At 47.2% G+C, this 25,534-nt stretch overlaps 1 protein-coding gene across 3 annotated transcripts in view; it reads left to right on the top strand.

Annotated features, from left to right (window-relative positions):
- Positions 1 to 25,534, top strand: part of Bcat1 (branched chain amino acid transaminase 1) — a 70,841-nt gene that overhangs the window by 17,011 nt on the left and 28,296 nt on the right. The window contains exons 1-5 of one of the 3 annotated variants that reach the window (XM_021190716.2): positions 8,268 to 8,498; positions 9,749 to 9,820; positions 16,203 to 16,403; positions 21,137 to 21,247; positions 23,091 to 23,210. In XM_021190716.2, coding sequence (XP_021046375.1) covers positions 8,292 to 8,498; positions 9,749 to 9,820; positions 16,203 to 16,403; positions 21,137 to 21,247; positions 23,091 to 23,210 — 711 coding nt within the window. In that variant the 5' untranslated portion in view covers positions 8,268 to 8,291. Of the gene's footprint in view, positions 1 to 8,267; positions 8,499 to 9,325; positions 9,673 to 9,748; positions 9,821 to 16,202; positions 16,404 to 21,136; positions 21,248 to 23,090; positions 23,211 to 25,534 lie in introns of those variants that run through there. The other 2 variants (XM_029535613.1, XM_021190717.2) reach the window with 2 other exon arrangements.

Below are 25,534 nucleotides of genomic sequence, written 5' to 3'. Positions count from 1 at the left end.
CTCCTGTTAACATCTCATAAGTAAATGGATAGTTAGCTCTAGCATTTAACTCTATTGTCTGCTGGCATCTTTCAAAAAGTTCCGTTTTCCATAACAGATAATCTCCTCCCCACACACATGGACAAGCTAACTGTTTCCAATCTGCAGGGTGAAGAGCCTCAGGGGAGGGACCACTTAACATAGCCATGGTAAGAGGAGCAGTAGGTCCATACTGAGCACAGGCAGTATTTAATTCCTTTAGCTGCTTAAAAGGAAAGGGAGTGTGGTATCTAACTGTGTTCCCTTCTTGATCCTGTGCTTCAAACACAGGGCATTGCAGAGCATATCCTTGTATGTCCTCCCCTTGTTCTACAGCCTGTCTCAGTCCTGCCTGAAGAGGTGATGACAGAGTAACACTAGGATTTAAAGTAAAAGGTTTCTCCTCATTTCTGTTGCTCTTTATAGTCACTGGAGGAGGCAAAAATCTTCATCTTTGGCTCTACTATTGATGTGTCCTCCTTGGATTCTGAACTTTCGCTGCTCTTTTTGTTCTCTGAGAACTTGCTCAAATCTTTCAATAAGCCGAGCTAATTCTTTTTATTCATCTTCTTCTGTCTCTGGGATAGCCTTGCCTATTCCTTTGCAATAAATACCTCAAGAGAATCCTGAATGGAGGCCTCATTATGATACTTGGCAGCCTCTGGCAGCCTCTTCCTCTAGTTCAATCTTATCTCCTGGATCAAGGGGCACGTCACTCTTTCCTGCCTTGTCCCACGCCTCAGAAATAGGTGTGGATGGAACAGCTTCATCTTTCCTCTTGCTTTCACTATCTGCATCTTCTAATATCCTACCTAATTCTATACTTTCATGTCTAAGATCTAAGGTATCTCTAACTGAAATCCAAAGACTAAAATCACCTATGGGGATCTTTTCAGGACCATGTGTTCTTTCTCCCACATCTGCAAACTTACCGTACCTTCGAGAACCAAGGACAAATTTCTTCTATAAAAGTCAGAAACTGGGTAAGCCATTTTGACTTATCTTGGCTCCTCTAGATTTTAGCCTATCTTTAAGCAAATGTATAAAAAGCATTCTATCATTACCTTGCTCCATTCTTACAGGGTTTACTCACTGCTAGCCCAAATTTTCTTTATTTTCCTTTGCCCACGCTTCCTTTTCCCATTGTGTCCGTCACTGTACCCCATGTACTTGAGCCCTCCATGTTGAGATGCCATCTGACCAAGCCAGCTCAGTCAGTCAACGGGGTCTCGAGGGAGGGAGTGATGATTAAAAGGAAAGGCAACATGACTCCACTGGGGACCACACAATCAGCAGCTTTCTGTGGTCACGAAGGATGGACATTCAAGAAGGAAGATGTATGTCCTGGGTGGTTTTTCATGTCCTCTTGACACACTCCAGAGTCACCGAGAAGAGGAGACCTCTCTGGTCTCCGCTGCCCCTGTCCTGGGATCACAGCCCTGCACCACAGGAGAAAAGCCTGATTAGGACAAAAGTCTAGGAAGATGACTCAGCAGCTGGGCTGGGTGGATGTAGCAAGGGATGCTAAAACAGGATGCAGCCCTGAGGTCCTCTGAGTAGGGCTGAGGAGACCTGGTTAATCTTTCTATCCCAATGACAAATTCCTGCCAAATTCCTAGAAGGCAGCACCAAGAGCTAGCTCTCCGTGTGTGTGTGTGTGTGTGTGTGTGTGTGTGTGTGTGTGTGTGTGTACTTGAATTGCTTGTAGCCTGCTTGTTGGAGCATCCAACGTGTGACTGTCTGTCTGTCTGTCTGTCTGTCTGTGTTTATATGTGTGTGAAGTTGCTGGAGCTTGTCTTTTGCTTCAACCCTTCTTTCTGTGTGTGTGTTTGAGTCCCCTCCCCTTTCTTTGCTCTAATCCCTGGCTGTCATAGGCAGTAGCCCCAACACTCCCAGCACTGACCCTCCCCCTCCCCCAACTGGCTGCCTGCCTCGGTTTGCCCTGTGGCGTCAGTGCTGGTCACCAGTGTCTGGAATCTGTCTTTGGTTTCTTCCCATTCAATGTGTTGGTTGAGCACTCCAATGCGTTCACAGGCTTCGTTTCCTATCCACAGCTCACGGTCAGGGTCCACACAGAGCTCCAGACCAGTCAGGGCTACATAGTGACATAGTGACTCCTTGTTTTAGAGCAAAGTGAAAACAGAGGCAGGTACGGTCTTTAAAAATGTGATTTTCACCGGGCGTGGTGGCGCATGCCTTTAATCCCAGCACTCAGGAGGCAGAGGCAGGCAGATTTCTGAGTTCGAGGCCAGCCTGGTCTACAAAGTGAGTTCCAGGACAGCCAGGGCTACACAGAGAAACCCTGTCTCAAAAAAAAAAAAGTGATTTTCAAGAGAGATCCTTTGTTTTGTGTGTGTGTGTGTGTGTGTGTGTGTGTGTGTGTGACTCTGGAGCACTTGTAGTCTGACTTGTCGGGGTTCAGTTCCCACAAACCATGTGGGTCTGGGGATCAAACTCAGGTTGTCAGGCTTGGTGGAATGCCCCTTTCTCACTGAGCCATCATGTCTACAGCCTGTGGTGTTGTCCTTGGTAAGTAAGCCTTTATTTACCTCTCTCCCAAGGTTTGCCTGGCAGAAAGCATCTGCAGGAGGGAACATCTTGGCAGCAGGGTTCCAGATTCTTTTCATACAAGCTTTCCCTCTCTTTAGAAAAACCAAAGCTTTTCTTGCACTCACTCCAAGGGATAAGCCACAAAAGTTGCCAGGGCATGGAGGAATGAATAATTCTGGTTATTGTGCCCCAAGCCCTCCTGTAATCAAGGCAACCTAAATCCCCTGTCTCCCCTCCCAGCTTTGCCTCATGGAGAAGCCACTCCTAGTCAGGGTGGAACCAGGTCACAACAATTGTGACTACCATGCCCCTCCACTTATCAAAACAGAAGAAAAGGGTCTCAGCGGTTTGTAACATGAACTGAGTTCATTTCCCAGAACCCTTATTCGGTTGCTCACAACAGTCTGTAACTACAATGGTATCCAACATCCTCTTCTGGAGTCTGAAGGCACTCACAGGACCATACACAGAGGCACACAATTCACAATTATCCGGCTAGGTGTGATACTGCATACCCTTAAACATCAGTCCACAGAAGCCAGGAGCAAGGTTGTATTTGTGAGCTTCCAGGCAGCCTTGTTCACTGTATTGAGTTCCACGTCAGCTGGGGCTACATAATGAGACCCTGTTCAAAAATAAATCTTGAGGCTGGAGAGGTGGCTCAGTGGTTAAGCGCACCCGACTGCTCTTCCAGAGGTTCTGAGTTCAATTCCTAGCAACCACATGGTGGCTCACAATCAATTGTAATAGGATCCGATGCCCCCTTCTGGTGTGTCTGAAGACAGCAACAGTGTTCTCAGATACATAAAATAAATAAATAGATCTTTAAAAAAATAATCTTAAAAAAATAAAAATAAATCTTAAAAAATTAATTGCATAGTTATTTTAGAACAAAAAGAGAAAAAAAAGGAAAAACAGCCTCCTAGCAAGCCTTTGAGGTGTAACTTGAGCCATTTCGATGATAAATATGTCTATCACTGTGACTCTCAACTGTGGTTCTGAGAAGCCTACATCATACTCCTGGGTGGATCTTCTTGATGAGTCTTAGTCTTTGTCTCTGTCTGTCTGTCTCTAAATGTGTATAGTATTTTGTTTGCATGTTTGCATATGTACCATGTGCATGCCTGATGCTATGGGGGTCAGAGAAGGGTGTTGGATCCCTAGAACTACCCATGATATTGAGCTATCTCATGGCTACTAGGAACTGAAACTGGACCTCAGCATGAGCAGCCCCTCTTAATCCCCGAGCCACCTTTCCAGCCTCTTAAATTTTATTATTACCATTTAAGATGGTTAGTGCTGGACTTTGAACCCAGGGCCTTGCGCATGCCAGGCAAGCTACCTTCCAAGCCTCCTTTCTTTCTCTTAATTCTTAAAAATGTCTTTGCCTGAACTCCGGTTCTGCTCTCTCTCCCTCAAAAACCAGGGATCCAGTTTTACCTGAGAGTCAAGATCTCTACAGGGTAAACAGAATTCCTCCGGATGCTGTGATTGACAGTTCCCTGCCCAAACTGACAATGGCACTTAAGGTTATAAAGAGCTCACCAGGACCAGGCACGCCCTTGGCACCGTCAACTCCAGGAGGCTTGATGGGCACGCTCAGCCTGCTGGAGTTTGCTGTGGGCTTAATGACTTCCCAAAGAGTGGTGGGTGCCTGATTATGTCATTTTTGATGGGCACAGCAGTCTGTCGAATAACCAGTCTTGTGAACCAGACTCGGAGTGCGTCTATGGGGCATTATGAGAACATGGGTGAGGGGTGTCCTGTGGCTTTCTCCTCAAGACCATGCATAGTTTGGAGCAGAGACTACTGCCATGCCTAGGCAGGGAACAACATAGTGGCAGCCAGGTCTGTGTAATGATAATGGTGCATTGACACTTCCAGTATGGTCACAGGACCCTCCCTTGGGAGTCTAGCTGTCACTTCCTCCCTGCTGGAGTGGGAAGGCAAGGCCTCTGGGATGCAGCCTCTGTGAATCAGCCATGTGTGAAGGATGGGACTTGGTGGTGACGCAGCTGTTTGGGGTCACTCATGCTCCTGTATCCATTGGTACCTAAACCCATTGTCACTGAATTGACTTTTCTGGGCCCTGAACCTTGGTCTGTCATTGCTTGGTACCCTGTAGGGGGTGAAGAGCTTGCTCACAGCTCCCCAGAAAAACTTGATACAGTATGGGGTGACTTTCAGGAACACGGGTGAGTCAGGCAGCTGCTGTCTGAGCCTTGCCGGGGTGACAATTCTCATCCCTCAGTGAGCTACCACCTCCAATAGACTCCGGTGCCCCTCTTGACCATGTGCATATGGGAGAAGAGGGAATGGGTGCTGGACTCTCAGATGTGTCATCATGCTCTGAGGACAGAGCTCCACAACCAGTGACACCTCACACATAACTTACCGCATACAAATATTAATTTAATTAAAAAATGGAGACAGGGGTTGGGGATTTAGCTCAGTGGTAGAGCGCTTGCCTAGCAAGTGCAAGACCCTGGGTTCGGTCCTCAGCTCTGGAAAAAAAAAAGGAGACAGCCTCCCATTAAATCAGAACCCAGGTTTGAGCAGCACCTTTATCTTTATGTGGTCATCATCACGGGCTCGTGGGATGCTCCTCTTCTGTCTGTGTATGGTTTTATGTGCACGTGAGTGCAGTGCCTGTGGAGATGAGAAGGAGGAGTTGGAACTCCCCGAGGGCTGCAATTACAAGTGGTTGTAAAGAACGTCTCCTGTATGGGTGGCAGGAACCAGATTCCAGTCCTCTGCATGAGCAGCGAGTGCTCTAACCGCTGAGCTAGCTGTCCCTCCAGCTCTATAACTTGAATTTTAAGAGCAAAGTACTATATAGTGTGGGGTGCGTGTACTCAGGAGGCAGAAGCAGGCAGATCTCTGTGAGTTTGAAGCCAGCCAGGACTACGGTGTGAGACAAATGTGTAAAATAAAATGTCCTCGTGCTGGTGAGATGGCTCAGTGGGTAAGAGCACCCGACTGCTCTTCCGAAGGTCTGGAGTTCAAATCCCAGCAACCACATGGTGGCTCACAACCATCCGTAACAAGATCTGATGCCCTCTTCTGGAGTGTCTGAAGACAGCTACAGTGTACTTACATATAATAAATAAATAAATCTTTATAAATAAATAAATAAATAAATAGATAAATGAAATGTCCTCTAAAGTCTTGAAGGAAATACCTGTTTTGTTTTTAGCCTCATTTAATTAGGTTTAATGTCTCCCACTCAGAACTTGAAATGTGAATCTATTTTTGTAAAATACAAAACTCTGAGCCTAAGTGTTTCCAAACAAACACTGAAATCTCTAATCTCTGCTTAGACTCTGCTTCTTGGTCCATCTGTCACTCCTGTCACAGAGCTTCAAGATGGCTGGAGGCTTTTCAGGCTAAGGCAGAGATAATGGAAGCCCATAGGAGGGTGGGGGAGTGAGGGGCAGGCTTCAGAGGAGCCTGGGGTGTCAGAAGCATTTAGCACATTCATTTTCCATGTGACACTGAACTGCCATGTAATCTGTCTGTACATGGTCACCCTGTGACACATTTTGTGTGGCAGTCTGAGGGAAGAGGAGACTCCCATTACCAGGTCATCTGTGAACCTGCCTCTCAGCAAGTTTGCCCTGTGCAGATTATAGAAGCAGGGGTAAGGAGATTTAAAGATTAGGTCATGGAGTGTTAATTGATTGTTCTTGCAAAAGGGACAATTGGATTTAAGAGATTTGTGAAGAAAATGCAAACACACACACACACACACACACACACACACACACACACACATACACATACACACACGGTTAAAGAATACACCCAGAATAAAGAAAATGCCAGCACTGTAAAAGCAAGAGCACGTCACGCCTTTTGAGTCAGAGCAGCAGCAAATTGATTTGCAGTTCCATCTCAAGCGCTCCCAGTCCACTGGGGAGGTCGCCCCGGTTTGAACCTAGTACACAGCATAACCTGGTGGTGGAGTAGTATGACTCCTGCAATTCTAGCACTTGGGAGGAGATTGAGGGAGGATTAGAAGTTCATGCTGTGGGGATACTTAGTGACTTTGAAGCCAGCATTGGTTAAGTGAGACATTGTCTCAAAACTGAACAGACTTGGTCACAGTGACAGATAGTGAACCACAACACAGATTTTTCTCTTTGTTACTTGTGTGGTCAGTCACCATCTATATCCAAGTCCAGTTGTGGATCTGCATCAATCCCATCTACTGCCTGGATCTTTTTATGCAGCCGAATGATACTCTGCCCAATGGGCATAGCAATATGTCATTAGGAGTCATTCGTTGCTATGTTTCTTTAGCAGAATAATAGTAGGTTTTCCTTTAGTCCCATGACTTATCTAGTCTCAGTTTGGCCACTTAAATAGTGTAATGTATGGGTTCCATATCATAGAGTGGGTCTTTAAATCTAATAGAAAAGTAGCCAGTTACTCCCATAACTATAAGTGAGGGTAGAGGAAAGCTTATTTGAGGAATCAAAATGCTGTGCTGTCTTGGCAGGGGAGTGGGTGTGTGGACAAAGCAGGAAGCCTTTAGGCTTCAGGAAAGGAATGGAGAAGGCCAGAAAAGTGTAGGTGTTAGTGAAGGGTTAGTCAGGAACTAGATGCCCTTGCCAGAGGTCAAGTCAGTAAGGGATACAGTGGCTTCCTTGGTAACACAATCCTGCAGTAGGAGATTGCTATCAGATGCTGATTCCCCCCCCCCCTTTTTTTTCCTCCTGTAACAATCCTTCTGTTTACTGGATCAAGCCAGAGTCCTTCTGTTTAGGATACAATCACCAGCGTTGCCATTTGGGGGTCATTTTGTATCCAACAATAACATTTGTGTAACTTTGTATCCAACAATACCATTTGTATCACTATCTCACCGGTCCATCCTGCAGTCAGGTCTCTGTTGTGGATCTCATGGTTCATAGATGGGTGATATTGGTGATTACTCCATTACTTTTCTCCTCTGGTGGTATGTGATGAAGTGCCTTCCAGTACCATGTGTGCTCGTCTGGAGGGGTAGAGCTTCAGCTAGGCTAATTTTCTCCATGTTTGATGACATATGCAGATTATGTCTTCAGCAAACAGGGCCTTACCATTAGGTTATGGAGAGTAAACAATAGCCTTGGCTATAGCCTGTGATGTTTGGGAGAGTCCGTGGGACCCCTTTGGAAAAGAAGCTGAACAGTAATGAGGGCAGAAATGAAGGAGTTAGCTTCTGACACCTGAGTGCAAGGACAAGGTCAGTTGGTGGTCCTTGGGAGCTGGTAGTGGTTGTGGATTCTAACTCCTAGGTTTGTTTGTTTGCTTGCGTGCTTGGGAGACAGGGCCTCTCTGTAGCACAGGTTGATCTTAGCAATCATCTTTCATCAGCCTTTCAAGCGCGGGGGTTAAAAGCGACAGACACCACCCCGCACTAGCAGGGCGGTTGTTTTGCCTGAACCATAGGCCGCACAGGAGGCTACTGGCAGGGTAGCTAGGTCACACAAACCGAACCGCAAGGCAGAGTCCTCACGTTTTGAGGTCAGCAACTGTAGGTCTGTTGCTGAGAGCCCAAGCACAAATGCTGGTCCCTGCTGCAAATCCTGGTCTGAGAGAGGGCCCTTGTGATGCTAATGTGTCGCTGAGGTGTCCGGGGCCCTGCCCTTCAGAGTTCCTTAGTAAAGCGCGGGTGCTCCTGGGCCCTCCATGCGCGTGCCCAGCCATGAGTGACTGCACGCACCCGTGACGCGGAGATGCTGCATCGACTGCGCTCGTCCCTGCACCGGGTACCTGCTGGTGGCTCACCCTTCGTACCTCTATCGCCCGCTACGCCGAACTGCAGACCCGGGCTCTCGGGACCCGCGGTGCGCCACGAGTCGCCGCTGTGCCACGTATTCCCACGCGCCCGCAGCTTCGTCATGGCCTGCTTGCCCCGAGCAACTGCAACCCTGGCCCGCCAGGTACCTGCGTGGCGAAGGGTGAGGGGCGCCAGGACTAGCATCCCGCGGGGACTTACTCGAGTTGGAGGTGGTTACTGCGGGAGGGCGCCACTAGGCTCTCGGGTATCACCGCAAGGCACCACTGGTAGCAAGGGGATGCGGGGGGGGGGCGTTGGGGGTCACGGCGAGGGACTTGGAGGTGCGGGGAACTCGGAGGTTGCCACAGAGGACGCAGGGATTAGGAGTGTCCGGGTCGCCGCGGAGGTCGCCACTAGGGGACTCAAGGATGGAGATAATTCATGGGTGCTCATAGTCGCCACCGGGGACTCAGGAGCTAAGAGTGTCTCCAGCAGGGAATTCTGGGGTCACCCTGAGGATTTTCACTGAGGACACTACTGGGGACTGAGGGGGATCACTGTGGGGATTCAGGGGTCGTCACGAGGGATGCTGGGGTCACAGACTAGCACGGGAAGAAAACGTGCTAGACGAGGGTCGCCACAGGAACTTGGGCACGTTGGGGGGGGGGGATGATGTGATGGCTGGGGGTCACCAGGGATGCTGGAGTCTAGGCTAGGAAAACTGGAGGATAAGGGCAAGATTTTACCACCAAAACATCCAGACCGCTGCCTCTGCAGTCTTGGATCCCTTCCTTCCCTCGTTCCCAGTTATTTAGCAAACTGGCTTCCAGCTTTTTGAATGCCTGCCCCTTTCCCTAGTTAATTCAGAACCACGGTATCATTCATTTATTTAATTGCTGCCAGTATCAAGAGGTCTTGTTTTTCAAGTGTAATGTTTTGGCCGCCGCCAAAGCACGGGGGACCCTGCGGGTGGAGAAAATGGTTCCAGCCAGTCCGCATCCCCTCACGCTTAAAGCAGCCTGCCTATTGTGCGCCCGTGATTGACAAGACCACGAGGCTGAGCGCGCTCGGGAGATTTTTTTTTCCCCATCCCTTTATAAATGGCTTAAACCCTCGTTCTAGACGACTTACTGGACATTTGGGAGAGACAATTGCCTTCTTGTTCATTGCTGGAGAACCCCGGCTCCTGGGCTGACCGGGAATTAGGAGCTCCTCCCTAAGCTGCTGGAAGATATAAGTCAGACCTGGGGCCGGGTGGGACGCCTAGGACAGTCTCTGGCTGGAGCTGGCCTTGCCTGTTGGACGGTACAGACTTGGCTTTTCTGTCTTCTGTGATGGTAAGTCCCTTGACCAGGCCCCGCACTGACTCACCTGGCTTTACTTAATGGAGGTTTACTTATTTATATTTTTAAGGACTGCAGTAATGGATGCTCCTCGCCGGTTGCTGGAGAAAGAGGATCAGAAGAAGTGGCCGAGACTTTTAGGGTAAGGCATTTGCCAGGGTGGTTAATGCATTTCAGGTTGAGATTAGGGGTTGGGGAATTTAAAGTGAGTGAGTTCTTGAATTTTAAATTACAGCCAGGGGAAAAGCCATTTGGGATTAGTACCAGTCAGCAAAACAAAATTTGCCTAACAGCAAGCTGCTTGTTTTGTTTTATGAATTAGACATTTTATCAGAAAAGAGCGAATTAATGAATGGGAACCTGTGGTTGCTTTTTAAATTGCATCAGCTTAACCCTTCCCTCTGCTTGCCTAAGAAAAGGGCACTGTACTTTTTCTCCTTAAAAATCACCGAGCACATTTACAGTCCCGGACTGCGATTTCTTTCCCTTGCATTGTGTGGTTTATGTATGGCATGGTCTTCTGCTTCCCAGTGGAGTTATTGGAAGGACAGAGATAAAGATCTTATTAAAGCACTTAACAGCCCTCCATCCTTCTCCACCAGCCCCCAGCCTGGAGGGTTTTGCAGATCTTCGTGGGTGCTTGGCTCTGCCACTTTCCTGGCTCTGATACCCACTGTCAATTGTCACCCATAGTACAGAATGTCCCTGTGACCTCACATCCTGGCAGGGTTCAGAGAGGGACTGGAACTTGACTCTTCAGTTTTGTACCACAGGGGACACTCAGTGTTCGGGGACAGTGCTAGGAACACAAAGTGGAATGGTGAATTCAAGATAAGCCCTCTGCTCACAAGCGATTTGTTTTAAACTAAAATATAGTAAGATATACTACAGTGAGGTGCTGTGAATTATGTCTTGTGTGCTTTCTGGTGTATTAACGTAACTTCCCTGTAGCGCTTCCAAGAGGCCCACACTGGTCACGTGTGAGTTCTTTAAGCACCTCCAGGACTCAGCTCTAATAAATGAAAACTTTGGGGTCACATTGGCTGATCTAGAACTATACAGGCTGGCCTTGAACTCTTGTTAACCTTTTAAAGACAATGATTCAATAAATCAATATCTCAAAAACATTGTATGCATTTCAACTGAAATGACTTTATGCTTTTATGCAAAGCATTCAGTGCAAGATAGAGCTCATAGTGAAAAATAGTATATTTGTTAACAACTTGGTACTCATCCTCTGCATAGCAATAGTAAAACTTGACCTGCTTGACTCTGCTTGCATTTTTGGTGTGGACTGAGAGTATCGATAATCTGGGGAAGAGAAATGACAGTTTTTTTTTTTTTTTTTTTTTTTNCCAGGCTGGCCTCGAACTCAGAAATCCACCTTCCTCTGCCTCCCAAGTGCTGGGATTAAAGGCATGAGCCACCACACCAGGCAGTTCCCCCCTCTTCTTAAATTAAAATACTTTTTGCATGTGCTTGCTTACTTCTTTTGTGTTATGTGTGTACCTGCATGCACAAGTCAGAACAACTTTTAGGAGTTAGTTCTCCCCTTCTACTGTGTGGGATCCAAGTAGTGATCTTAGGTCGTCAGGCTTGGAGGCAAGCATCTTTACCCACTGAGCTGTATAGCTGGCCCAGAAACTTGTTCTTAATATGCCCTGTGTCATTTCCCAGTTACTAGGCTGCCCTGTTTTCTTCCAATGACCATGATATAAAACATCCTGTACACAGGCTGGTTGGTTAGATCTCCCCTCCCCCACTTTGTTTCTGACATGGGGTCTCATTGTGTAGCCCTGGCTGACCTAGAACTCATCAGGTAGACCAGGCTGGCCTGCTGGCCTTGCACTCAGCAATCTACCTGCTTTAGCCTTTTAAATGCTGGGATTAGAGATGTGTACCACCCCATCTGACTTTTTTTAGGATTTACTTTATGGGTGCTTCCCTCCACATGGACTGTGCATGTCTGGTGTCCACTCAGGCCCGACAGGGTGTCGCTGCCCTCGGACCAGAGTTACAGATCACTGTGAGCTGCCATGTGGGTGGTGGAATTGAACCCAGGTCTCCTGAAAGAGCACCTGGTGCCTTTAGCTTCTGAGCTATGTCTTCAGGCTTCACCCCCACCTTCCCCTGACTTCAGGCCTTGCCTTTAATCCCAGCACTCAGAAAACAGAGGCTGCTGGATCTCTGAGCTCAAGGCTATCTGGGGCTACATAGTAAGACCCTGTCTCAAAAACAAAACAAAACAAAACAGAACAACAACAACAAAAAAAACCAACTAACTTTTAATCTCTAGAATTATGGAACTTGTCTCAAAAAAAGGAATTTAGAGTTCTTGGTGAAATTATAAAGGCCTCAAGATCTCGTGTTACTTTGAAAAAACTGGATATAGGAGGGAAATCTTTATGTTCAAATCTGGATTAGAGGGAAATAGTCAGGGGAGATACCATGATTCCCACAACACAGAGGGAATGCCTGGAAATTTTATCATTTAGAGTTTCAACTATTATTCAAAGGTTAGAATTAGAGCACCAATTTCACTTGTGTTTTTTTGTTTTTTTACTTATGAGTTTGTATAGATGTTGCTGTGAGTGCAATGTCTTCAGAGGCCAGAAGAAGGTGGTGGAAGGCCCTGGAGCTGAAGTTATGCTAGTCTCTGAGCTACTCGATGGTGCTGGGAATGAACCCAGCTTGCTTCTGAAACAGCCTCCGAGTCAACTCTTTGGCCCTAGAAGAAAAGCACTAAGTTGAATATAAGTGTGCTCTGTGTCTCAGCTTGGCCCTTAAGTAGCTCTGGTGCTTTGGTCTAGCCTTGGGTAACTGTGGGTGGTCCCCACGTCGATTTTTCTGCTTGTTACAGTGCTGGGTGTTGTACCAAGGACTTACACACTGTAGGTTCTGCCCCTGCGGCTTAGGCCCTGGAAGCATTTTAGGGGAAGTGTTCAGAGCATACAATCCTAAACGAGACCGTGGTTACCATAACCTTGGGGTTTGAACTCAGAACCTCTTGCTTACACAGCAAGTACTCTTTCCCACTGAGCTATTTCCCTGCTGTGGGAAGACTTAAAAAACGATAAGCTACATCGCACATTTTAGTGGACCCAGGACTGCCAAGGGGCCAAGAGCTGAGACATTGTGCTCAAAGTTTCGAAAGTGATTTTTTTACCTTGGCAGACAGAGTTAGAACTGAGAACTATCTCGCAGTTGATCTCAGAGGCTTTGGGGCCCGGGCCTGGAAAATCACCGGTGTGGAGGTGGGGAAGCCTGGTGAAGTCGGACAAAGCTCACCATTGCTCAGATTCTTCACTTACATCTTGTCACCACTGCTGGTTCAACCACTAAACTGTCAGGAAATCCAGGGCAGTCTCACCTCTGCAGGCATCCCTGCTCCCTCCCGTAGGCAGGTGCTTGCAGAGTGCAATGAAAGAGGCTTCCTGTGCCCACTGAGTTTATGGCCAACTACTTCCTGGGAAGGAGATGGCAAAGGCGGTGTGTGTGTGTGTGTGTGTGTGTGTGTGTGTGTGTCTCAGCAAAACAGCCAGAGAGGCCTTAGAGAGTTGGTATATAGGGGCATAACCATCTATCCTGTTCCATAACTTGCCTGGCTTTCCCAATTACAACAGCTATAGAGCTCTGACCTTTCACCCATGTTCTCTTCTTCCTGCAGCAGGGGTCGGTCCTGCTTGCTCCCTGCATTCAGGTGTGCTCGGATACACGAGGCAGGCCTCTGCAAAGCCAAGACCAAAGTGCCCTTCTCTGCCTGGTCTTTCTCCCGAGTTCCTTTAATTCTTCAAAGCATTAATCACCTCTTGATCTAGTTTCCTCATTATTTCTTTATCTCCCCTTTGCTTGCAGAGCAAAGATGGGTGTTTCTAATGACCCATGGCATTAAAGATACAGAGTGGCTCAAAAATACTAGGTGGGAGGTTTGGATAATCCATTGTGGATAACCCATGCCAATCTGAGTAACGGTCCTTGGCCGGCAGTCACAGTCCAGGAAGCAAGGGCTGGACCTCAGGCAGTCTCGGTATATTCTGTACACTCCCCAAGTCTCAGTGCCTCTGCGATTAAAGCTTAAATAAAACTAAAAATGCTAAGAATAATTTTAAAAGAATGCTGATATTGAGTAACGAGGAAAAGTGGGCACCCTCAATGCTGATGAGACAAAGCCCAAGTTCACTTTCAAATTACCCTAATTCAGGTGGTCGTTGAGCAGTGACAGTAAGGCTTAGGTGGGTTTTTGTTTTTTGTTTTTAAGCTTGAAGACAGTTTTATTAAAGTTCAAGAGAAAAGTAGCAGGGTGGGCAAGCTGTAAATCTTGGCAGCTGCCTGGGGGAGGGAGATGGGTAAGGGGAGGAGAGCAAGCCCTGCTTTCAGGATAAGCTGTTTACTGTCTGTCTGTCCATTCCACGTCAGGAAGTGGCACTGCAGAACCTGGGAATGCAGTGAAGTGGTGAGGGATCGTGTGCGGTCAGCCTGAGTGAGTGAAGCTGGGGTTCGCTGGTTTATAGTGGCTGGAAGAGCCATGCACATTATTGATTATGTCCTTTAGAAAGAGAAATCAGGGCCATGGATGACACAATGGGTAAAAGTGATTGCCCTGTAAACCTGACTGACACACATGTTTGATCCCTGGCGCCTGTGGAAGAAGGAGCGAACCAAATCCCAGAAGTTGTCCTCTGAGCTCCACAGGGCTGCGGAGTGTGCCTGCATTCATACGTACCACGTGTATGTACGCACAACAATAAATGAAAGTCCAAAAAGCCGATGTCTGCTGGCTTCTTGGTGTTTAAGATATGTCTAGAATTCATTCTCGCTGTTCAGCTCACAGTCCATCTAACAGAGAGACCTGTGTCTTCCTGTGAGAACCTTTGCTAATAATCTCATTGTCGGAAACTGTGGGTGGGAGCTGGGGATGCAGCCCAGCCGACAGAGTGCTTGGCTGGTGTGCGCCACTCAGAGCCTTAGTATTGCAGAGTTTTAAGCCAGCCTGAGTGACAAGAGACTCTGACGGACTCCCCCTGTCCCCAATGCCACCAAAAGCTTTCTTCTTCAAAGTTTCTTTTAAAAATTTTACTTTATTTACTGTTGTCGTTGGTAGCTAGCTGTTCTCAAGTTAAGGATCAGAACTGAGGCGACTTTGGTTTGTGACAAGGGCCAAGCTGGCTTTGTGGAAAACAGCTGAGTGCAGTTGTTTCTGTCTCCCTGTTTTTGTGTGGCTGAATAGGAGAGCTTTTGTTTACTGTCTGTCTCCTCCTCCCAGGACAGGGTTTGCATCTGCGGCTCCATTCTCTCTCTGCCTGTCCATCGTCAAAGAGGAGAGCACGTCTTTGCTGTCTGTGCTCATCTGTGAGCTTCCGAATCTGGAGGAGCTGGGGACATGTGAATGGAATGCTCTGGGGAGGTGGAGGCAGCTGTAGGGGGCAGCGGCTCGGGCCTTAAAGATCCTCCTTGCTGCTGTGAGCAGTGCTGTGTGTCTTCTGGGAATGCTCCAGTTGGGTCTGGTGGGAATCGGGAATGGATTCTCCTCTTCCCGAATCATTTCACCACATCTCTCTCCCACACCCCTAATGTTTGCTTCTCATGGCATTACAACCAAAGCCATTGCAGGGATTTGTTTGTGAGTTCGCCTTGCTCTGTGGCCATGGCTTTGTGAGTTCGCCTTGCTGTGTGGCCGTGGCTGGCCTGGCACTCACTTTGTTGCCTAGGTTGGCCTCACATTTGTGTCTCTTCTTCTACTTCAGCCTCCTGAGTGCCAGGACGACGGGCGTATACCACCGTATTATTGCAGGAATTATTGAGTTTTATAAAAAGTGTATTTCTAGATTCGTTTTATTTTATGAAATAAAAGTGTGTTTTGTCTTTATGTATGTGTGTGTATGAATCATGTGTGTGCTTGGTGCACGTGGAGGTCAGAAGACAGCATCCGATCCCCACGAACTTTGTATTTAGGAATGGTTATGAACCACCATGGGGAAGCTGGGAATCGAACTTGGGTCCTCTGTGAGAGCAACAAATGCTCTTTTCCACTGAGTCGTCTCTCCGGCTCTAAGGTTATTATTATTTTTGCATTGTTAATTGCAGTTATTTATTATTTGTGGGGGGCTGGGGAGGGAGGTGCACGTCCGGTGCTTGGGTATAGCTCAGAGGACAACATGTGGGGTCTTGGTTTTCCCCTGTCACCATGTAGGTCCTAGGATCAAGCTCGGGTTTGCTGGTTTGGTGGCAGCTTGCTTTGTCACCTTGTCAGCCCTGTTGCAGAGATTTTGAACAATTGGTCTGTTTGGTTCTCAGTGTTAATGGTATTGTATTGGGACTGTTTTTTAAGACAAGGTTGGAACTTCTGAACCTCCTGCCTCCAGCCTTTCAGTGGTCAAACCCAGGGCTTCTGCAAGCACCCCACCAACTGCAGGGAGTCCTCCGACCCCCCATTGTTAAACTCTGTGCTGGGTGCATTTGTGCCATCACCAAGGGATGGCGTTCACGTCGGACCTTTGGACCATCTAGCCCTTTCTCCTCTACAGGCCAAAGATCTCCTCATCACACCAGCCACTGTCTTAAAAGAGAAGCCTGACCCGGACTCGCTGGTCTTTGGAGCTACGTTTACTGACCACATGCTGACAGTGGAGTGGTCCTCCGCGTCTGGATGGGAGAAACCTCACATTAAGCCTTTTGAAAACTTGCCCATACATCCCGCTGCCTCTGTTTTGCACTACGCCGTGGAAGTAAGTGTTTGGGAGCTCCCGTGGGCCATGATTCTCCAGCCTTGCAAGCTTCTTTAGGGTCGGGACAGGCCCTGCTGTCTTAACTGGAGGTTGTCATAAACATCTTCAAACTTCTCCTGCAGCCAAGTGGATTGCCGATAAGTCTCAGAGCTAGTTTTGCAGGTTGACTTGGTTTATCTGTGATGTTAGTAAAATGTGGTGTGTGTGTGTGTGTGTGTGTGTGTGTGTGTGTGTGTGTGTGTGTAAATCTCAGCACTTGGTAACCCAAGACTGGATGGGCCGAAAGTTCAAGGCTAACCTAGACCATGCTGTTCTTTCCGGCCAGCCTAGGCCACAGAACCCCAAAGAGCCCCAAAGCCGTGATTATTACTAATTTATTAGGTGCTCTCTCTTTCTCAGACCTTTGAGTGATTGTGATAGGTCACAGGATGAGACACTGCTTTCTCATAACCAGCCTGTGGGATGGCACTGAGCACGCCCCTTCACTGTGGAGTGTTTGGAGAATCCATATCTTGGTCCTCTGCAGATACATACTTAACCAGATGTGCAGAATATTGTCCCACCCCCTTGGCCCTATATTTTATTTTATCCTGTTTTTTTTTTTTTTTCCCCACATGGAATGGCTTTCCCCGGAACACCGAAGGCACAGAGATAAATTCTGATTAACCAAGAGACTGAAAATGGCCATAGGAAACATGATCAAATATTCATTTCTGAATATTGGTTCCCAAGATTGTGCCTTTGAGAGATCTTATACTTTATAGAGACCATTTTCATTTCGCTCTTTGTGTTTACAGTTCAGATCTCCCACCAGAACACTCCAGAATCCACCCATTTAATGGTCTGAAGTGAGAAGCATTGGAATCCACGTTCCAGGGCTGGAACGTTGGCTCGGGAGTTAAGAGCACCTGCTGCTCTGGCAGAAGGCTGTAACTCAGGTCTCAGCACCCACACGGTGGCTGAGACCCAAAGGTTGTGAGAGCCACCGCTGTAGAGCCATGCCTGGTATTTGAGGGTGCGAGCAGACAACGGTTGCGATGAGCTATGCTGTACGGTCCATAGCCCGGGCCGTGTGCTCTCATGGATGAGTGACAGGTATTCATCAAGCACCAAGCAAAGGAATAGCAAGACGTCCTCAGGTTCACGGGGAGAGACAGCCCAGGCAGCCCCAATGAGAGAGGAAGATGAAGTCACATCATTAAATGGGGGCTCACAACACCCAGTAGGAAGGGACTTGGGGTGTCTGTGGTTAGAGCCCCCTGAATGCTCCAGATCGAATCTGATCTGGGGAGATCCACAGGGCAGGGCCCGGATAGTACTTGCATGGGAGACACGGTCTTGGGGAGCAGACAGACCTGCTGGAAGCAGACTGATCCGCCCTTGATCCAGCTCCTGGCTTCAGATCCCCACCACAGGCATTTTAAACACGGGATAAACAGTGGTGACGTCTGTAGAAACGTTTTGCCTCCCAGAGCAGACTCAAGGACACGGTTGTTTCCCTCTCTGTCACAGGGTGGGGGTGCCAGCCTGCTCCAGGTTTGGAGGACACTTGGGGTAAACATTTGGGTCTGACGTGGGAGGGGCCAGCCCTGCCTCTGGAGTCGCTCTTTACCAACACAGTGGGCATTGTATGACCCCAGACCCAGTGGTGGCCCCTATTCTAGAAGATGATCAAACAACTCCTTAGTACCTTGGTTTTGATTTCTAAAGATAGGTTGGCTTCCAGTCCATGGTATAGCTGAAGCTGGCCTTGAACTCCCGACTCAACTGCTTTTGCCTTCTAGATACCGGGGTCACAGGTACACATTGCCACACCAGTCTGAACTTAAGGTTCTTAGTTTCATTCCCAGATGACTGACTGCTAGTCGCATGACCTGCTGGGTTACATTTACGCCAAGCTCTTTGCATCAAATGACAGGTGAATGGACCGTTCCCCTTCAGAGAAGGCTGTGGAGTCTCTATGTCCCTTGATTCTCAGACTTAGGACTCAGAATTACCATGGGTTTCATTTTTGAAGCTACGTAACCCACCTGCATAGGTACCACAGTCTGAGACCTGCTGGTCTTTATAGGAGGTGAATTAGGAAGAATTTTAAAAATTTGGGCTTTGGAGTATATCAACTGAAATTTCAGTTTGACTTTTTTCATATTATTATTATTATTATTGGTGGCAGGCTGGCTTCAAAATCATAGCAACCCTCCTGGCTCAGCCTTTCAAATGCTATGATCAGTTTTTAAGAAAACGTCAGGTCTGGGGATGTAGCTCAGTGCTGAGCACTTGCCTTGTGTGAGTAAAACTCTGTGTTCCACTGCTAGTCTGAAAACACACGCAAAACCCAAAATAGCCCTCAAATTACAGTCATTCTGCCGTAAAGCCACAACCTTCTCCGTATTATTAGTGATCTAATAAAATACAGTACTTCCTCATAAGGCTTGATTAGCTAGACCGAGTTATCAGAAATATCTTCAGTAAGAATCGGATTGGACTGCCTGGGTGACCAAGAACCTGAGACCGACAGTCTAGGGACCTAAGGTAAAGTCAAATTCTACTTTTTTTTTTTTTTTTTAAATGAAGCAATAAAATGCTGTACTCATAGAACAGAGCCAGCCATCATCAGACGCTTCCTCCTGCAGCAGACAGGAACAAATGCAGAGACCTACAGGCAGACACAGGGTAGAAATTCAGAGAGCTAAGAACACTCTGCCTTAAGTAGAATGTCTCCAGCTAGTTCCTCCGAAGGGCTCAGGGAACCACCCTCCCCACCCCACCCCCAGAAAGTGTGAGAGCCAGAGGAGACGGAGGACACCCGAAGAACAAGACTCTCTACATCAATCGAGCAAAGCCCCTACAAACCCCAGAACCCGAGGCAGCATGCACAGGGCCTGCACACACGGGTCTGCCCCAGGTCCCCTGCATCTATCGTCTGGCTTCCGGTTCAGCATTTGTATGGGATTCCTGCGTGTGTCACCAGTGGGTCTGATTCTCTTGCCTTCTCTCGGGCTCTTTCATATTTATTTTGTCCAAGCCCCATGTTAGCTTTTGTTTTAACTTGTTGTGATTTATTATGTTATTGCTTAGACACCTGTTTATTTTTTAATGAGAGACAGAAAGGGAGGTGAGGTCAGAGGGATCTGGGAAGAGTGGAAGAGGGGAAACTGTAATCAGCATATGTCATGTGAGAAGAAAAGAATCTATTTTCAATTAGAGGGGGAGAAAAGATCTGGATTAGGGATGAGGGAATAGCTCAGTCTGTAGCACGCTCCTCCATCACACATGGAGCTGTGGGGTCCAGCTCTGTGCTCTTGTCCGTCAATAGCCATGCTTCCTGCGCGAGGTGGGCTCCGACCAGTGCTTGGTTGGAAAGAGGGTGAAGGAGCCACTGAGGCAGAGTGGCTCAGGGCTGCTTGGGCGGGGCATGTTGGGAAAGTACATATTTGGAATTCAATCTAGAAAAGAAGGTATCTGTCCCTTGGCTCTTTGCCTGTTTGCCCAAGGAGAAGGTCCTAGCTGTGGAGTGTGGTTAATGGGGGTCTAAGGGTAGCGAGTGTTCCTCGGTGAGTCTCGGAGGCTGTAGTTTTCCATTATGTGTTCTTGTCCAGGCTGTTGTGTGAGCCTTTTTCTCCTGGGAACTTTCTTGTTCATGGAGGCAGGGGTGTGGTCCAGAGGTAGTAAGAGGCATGTGATACTGAGCTGGAGAGTGGCCATGACCTGGGCACATGGAATCACGTGGCCCTGAATGACACAGCCCACTGTGGAAGTGGTTACCAGTGAACACATTTATGGAATGTGCTGGTGGGGACATTGGGTAACAGGGCAGCCAAGTAGAAAGTCCTGCTGTCTGATGACGTCCTTGTAGCTTCTGGTTCAGAGCAATGTGAGGTTAGGAACACAGGTGGCCACAGAGATTAAAGATAATTCATGGTTCTGGATCTACAACATTCCTGTTCTCCACCGTTACAGAGACTTCTGTGGTATTTCTAGCCTAGTTGTCCCTTTATCAGGGAACTTCAGCTCAGAATCTGTCCTTCTCAACCCCCTTGGGGGAAGAGAGAGAGAGAGAGAGAGAGAGAGAGAGACAGAGACAGAGACAGAGACAGAGACAGAGACATTGCCTTTCAAGGCACCATCCTCCTTGTTCTCCAAGACAGGGTCTCATTGGTTTGGGACTGAGTAGGCAGGCCATCCAGCAAGCTCTGGAGATCTGTCTGTCCTGGTAGCTGGGATTACAAGTATGTACTACCATGCCTGGCTTTCATTTATGTCAATTCTAGGATTGAACTCAGGTGTCCATGTTTGCGTGTATCTATGTGATCATTTGCGTTTGTGTGTGTGTGTGTGTGTGTGTGTGTGTGTGCGCGCGCGCGCGCGCGCGCATGTGCAGCAGGCATGAGATCACCACGGTGTGCTTGTGGAGGTCAGAGGACAACCCACAGGAGTGGATTCCCTCCCCCTTCCTCTCCCTCTTCCATCTCCCCTCCCTCTTCTCCTCTCTTCCTTGGCCTTCCAAGCTTCATACTTAACTTCTGACCAGGAGTGGTGGAGTGGTACTAGCATGCTTTAGATTGTCCTGTCCTGGTAGCCCATCGGGCACTGAAAGGACCTTTTTACCCCCTTTCTGTTCCCACATTGCTCCCCCTCCGCCCTCCGCTCTCCATTCCTGTTGAGGCCAGGGGTAGCAATGTGACCACTGAGATTGTCTTAGTCACCTTCTGAGGCTTTTCTCTCCTCCGCAGCTGTTTGAAGGCTTGAAAGCTTTTCGGGGAGTTGATAACAAGATCCGATTGTTCCGGCCGGACCTCAACATGAATAGAATGTGCCGATCTGCTGTGAGGTCCACACTTCCGGTATGAACATTTGTATTCCCTTCTATTTCATGGTTATTCTGCTCTCACATCCAAAACAAAAAAACAAAACAAAACAACAAAAACCAAAAAACCCAAAACTTTGCTGAATAATTGCATCAGACCACATGAGAGTGAATGCTGACTTATGTATGTGATGCTTTCAATCAAAGGTCAGAGGACACCTTGAGAGTCAGTTCTCCGTACCACACGGGTTGATGGCAAGCCCCTTACTGTGCTGAGCATCTTAAATTGTGCATTTTAGTGCTGCTGTACAAAGAAGAAAATTAAAACCCAGCCCAGGGAGGTTAAGCCACTTGTCCAAGGTCACTCAGAGGGAGGACAGCAAAGTGATCTGAGGTTTCCTGGCCCATGCATTCATGGGACTGATTAAACTTCATCTCTGGTCAGCACCCCCCAAGACCTGACTTGTTGTTGACACAGGTTACTTGGATAGCCAGCCATCCTGAGATCTGACATCCCTGTAATGTGATCATGCTCCTGTTCCATGATCATGCTAGTACACTGTGATCATGCTAGTGCACTGTGATCATGCTAGTGTACTGTAATGATCATGCTAGTACACTGTGATCATGCTAGTACACCATGATCATACTAGTGCACTGTGGTCATGCTAGTGCACTGTGGTCATGCTAGTATGTGGTGCTGTTCTACCTTGCATAACACATCATGTCTCTGAAAGTGTCCCTCTCTGGCCTGTGGATGTGTGGAAACTGCTTGACCAGTTTACAAAGCACGCTTGTCACCTTTGGGATAAGCTGACATCCCCTTGTCTTTGTGACCAGCTTTCAGTTCAGAACATGCCCTGCTGCAATTCCTCATTGGTTTCTCACCATCAGCTTCCTGATCTGAAAAGCCAGAGTTTCAGTTTCAAATAGGCAAATTTTATCTTTATTTTCCCTCATGGTTTATGTTTTATGTTTCCTGGGTAAGAAGTTGTTTTAAACCTTAAAGTTGTAGATATCTTTTTTTTTTTTTTTTTTTTTTTTTTTGGTTTTTTGAGACAGGGTTTCTCTGTGTAGCCCTGGCTGTCCTCGAACTCACTTTGTGGACCAGGCTGGCCTCGAACTCAGAAATCCACCTGCCTCTGCCTCCCGAGTGCTGGGATTAAAAGCGTGCCCCACCATACCTGGCAGGTATCTATTTTTTAAAATTAGAAACCATGATACTTTGTTATACTTGATCATAATATCCAGTTACAATTGAGAACAGAAGAGCTCACAGATACCAATTTTTAAATAGAAGTCATAATATTTTGTTGATTTTGAGTATAAAATCCAACTATAATTGATAAGAGGCCACAGATGTCCACTTTAAAATAAAGACCATAACTTGTTACATTTGAGTGTAAAAATATAACTGATATGGGAGTATGGTCAATAGGGATCTAACTTCTTTTTCAAAAATCTCATTTATTTATTTGTTTCTGTTTATTTGGGGGCGGGAAGGTGAGTGTAGCATTCAGAAGCAACTTGGCCTTCTGTCTACCATGTGGTTATCAGGCTTGGTGGCATAGTCCCTTTCATGCTGAGCTGAGCCATCGTGAAGTCTCAGAGAATCTAACTTCTTATCTTTTCCTTATGAATAATTCATAGTTTTCCAGAAGGATTCACAGATTTTTTTTTTTTTTTTTTAAGAAAGCATTTATTATGGGTACCTTTCATGATGTTTCATGTTAGGAAAGAGTGAATAAAAGCTGTTCAAGGAGCCAATCGGGACTGCAACACGGGAACAGTTTTGAAAATTGAGCTTCTGTCAGCTCTCTGATCTGGGAGTCTGCATCTGTGTCCTTTGTTGGAACTCATTAGGGATTCTGTCCTTTCAGGTGTTCGACAAGGAGGAGCTCCTAGAATGTATTCTTCAGCTTATACAGATAGACCAAGAATGGGTTCCCTACTCCACCTCTGCCAGCCTCTACATCCGCCCCACGTTTATCGGAACTGAGGTACAGCCTGGCTCTATTTAGGGGAAGTTTGTTTTTTTTTTTTTTTAAATCATTTAAAGTCTTTAAAAAATATTTTTATGTGTACATGAGTGGGTGTAAGTGTGCCACCATGTGTGTGGAGGTCAGAGGGCGTCTTGGTATTGGTTCTTCTACTATGTGTGCTGTGGGGATGGAGTTTGGGTAGCTGGGACTGGCAGAAAGTGCCTTCATCCTTAGAGTCATCTTGTATGCCCCAAAGGTAATTTTCATCTTTTTTGAATCACTCATCCCCCCCACACACACATGCGCATCCGCATGTACACACACACACACACACACACACTACACATATACACAGCCCTTCCTGTACACACCTGTCCCAGTAATGTTTGACTTTCCTTGATCAAGACTGATGGCTAGTCCTGAACTTGCAGGGTATGGCTCCCTTATGACAGACCCTTGGAGATAGATGCGGTCATGCTGTAGAAATTTTGTCAGGGAGAGTGCTTGGTTTTATTTTTATTATCCTGAATCCTTAGCAATTCTGGTTAAAAAAATAGGAAGAGAGGACCCCCATTCAAAGAAAAATTGCTGAAAATATACTTCACCAGGAGCTGGTAGGGAAGGCTTGGATGACGAAACAGGGCTGCTAGATAGGCCAGCCTTGTTGGCAAGTGCCTTTACCTACTGAGCTATCTCACAAGACCCATGCTCTAGAAGATAAATCCATTGCAGATGGCTTCTCTGTCTGTAATCGGCATCTGTTGAGAAACGAGTATTGACTTGCTTTCACATTCATTTATTTTGTGTGTGTTACACCTACACGTATGTACATACTTTACGTGTGCTTGGTGCCCTAGGAGGTCAGAGGGGAGGGTATTGGACCCTATGGAGCTGTAGTAATGGATGGTTGTGAGCTACTCTATGGGTGCTGGCAATCAAACCCAGGTCCTTTCAACCCAGGGTTTCTCTGCATAGCCCTGACTGTCCTGGCACTTGCTCTATAGACCAGGCTGGCCTTGAACGCCAAGTCCTCCTGCCTCTGCCTCCTGAGTGCTGAGATTAAAAGTGTGTACCCACACGTGGCTCCTGTGGCTTTGATACTTGATCAGCCTGCAAGTGTTGGTGGCTACAGGTGTGGGTAACCTGCCTGACTTAAGTATTTAACTGTAAAGTCACTGTTTGCATCTTTTGTTTTTTTGATTTTTTTTAAAATGTGTTTTAAAGGCTTCTTCACTTGGTCATTCCTCTGTTTTAAAATTTTCTTTATTTCCTTTAAACTTCACCCATGTGTATGTGGACTGTGTTAAAGAGCTCACTTTCTCCATGGAGACACCAAGTTGTCTGATTCCCCAGGTATTGATTACACAATTCCACATTGGATGAATCAATTCCATATTGATTGCAGTGTCTGCTCACAGCACATCAGGTTTTGATTGGTAATGTCTGTTTTGGGGCTTCCTACCCATGTCTTCTCTTTATGTAGTTTATTGTCCCTGTGCCTTGCAGTGGTCTTTGCTCTCAGTGTTGTGCCCTTGGTCACCTGACCTGGTGTCTTCTGGCTCTCTCACACCCAGCCTTGGTTAGTTGGCCTCTTTGGAGATGTCTTAACTGTAGAAGTTAGTAAGGGACTTGTCATTCGGCTGACAAACCTTTTCCTGGGGAGCCACAACACATCGCAGATAGGGAGCCCATAAGAGACTGAAGCACATGCCACCAAAATCCAGCGTGGTGATCCAGTGAGTCTCATCATCATCCTTCCTTACAGGGATATGGGTGAGGGGTCACTTGCAGGAGAAGAAATGACTCAAAGGCAGCTGCATCACAAGCCAACCCCAGCACAGGTGACAGCTCCGAAAGCTGGGGACCTGGAGCATGCCACAGCCTGCAGGCTGCGCAGCAGGTTGGCGAGTCCTTTCCAGGTGTCTCACAGTTAATCTAAATCTCTTCCAGGCAGCTCGGCTGGGTTTCCGCTTCCGCCCTCCGAGTCTTCTGCAGCTTAGCTTTTCTAAGACAGACTCTCAGCTTTTATTGCTTGTTCTAGCCCGAGTGTTGGGGTGGCAGTTGTGAATCAAAGACACTCTGGAGCTGCTTTGAGTTGTTTAGCTTACTGCCTGAGGAGCTTCTGGGGTGGATGGAATGATTCAGTCTTGGAATGAAAACACAACAGCTTACTTGTTATTATTTATCTCGAGGAGACAAGTTCTCATTAGCCTAGCCTCACTAGCCTAGAATTTACCCTGCAGTAGCCCAGGTTGGCCTCAATATTATACCAGTGCTATGGGGTCAGCTTCTCCAGTTCTGGGATTGGAGGATTGGAGGCTTTTTTGTTTTTGTTTTTTTTT

This window comes from Mus pahari, chromosome 2 (assembly GCF_900095145.1).
Source record: "Mus pahari chromosome 2, PAHARI_EIJ_v1.1, whole genome shotgun sequence".
NCBI classification, from domain to species: domain Eukaryota; kingdom Metazoa; phylum Chordata; class Mammalia; order Rodentia; family Muridae; genus Mus; species Mus pahari.
Note: the sequence above shows the minus strand (reverse complement) of the source record. Positions and strands in the feature narration are given on the sequence as shown.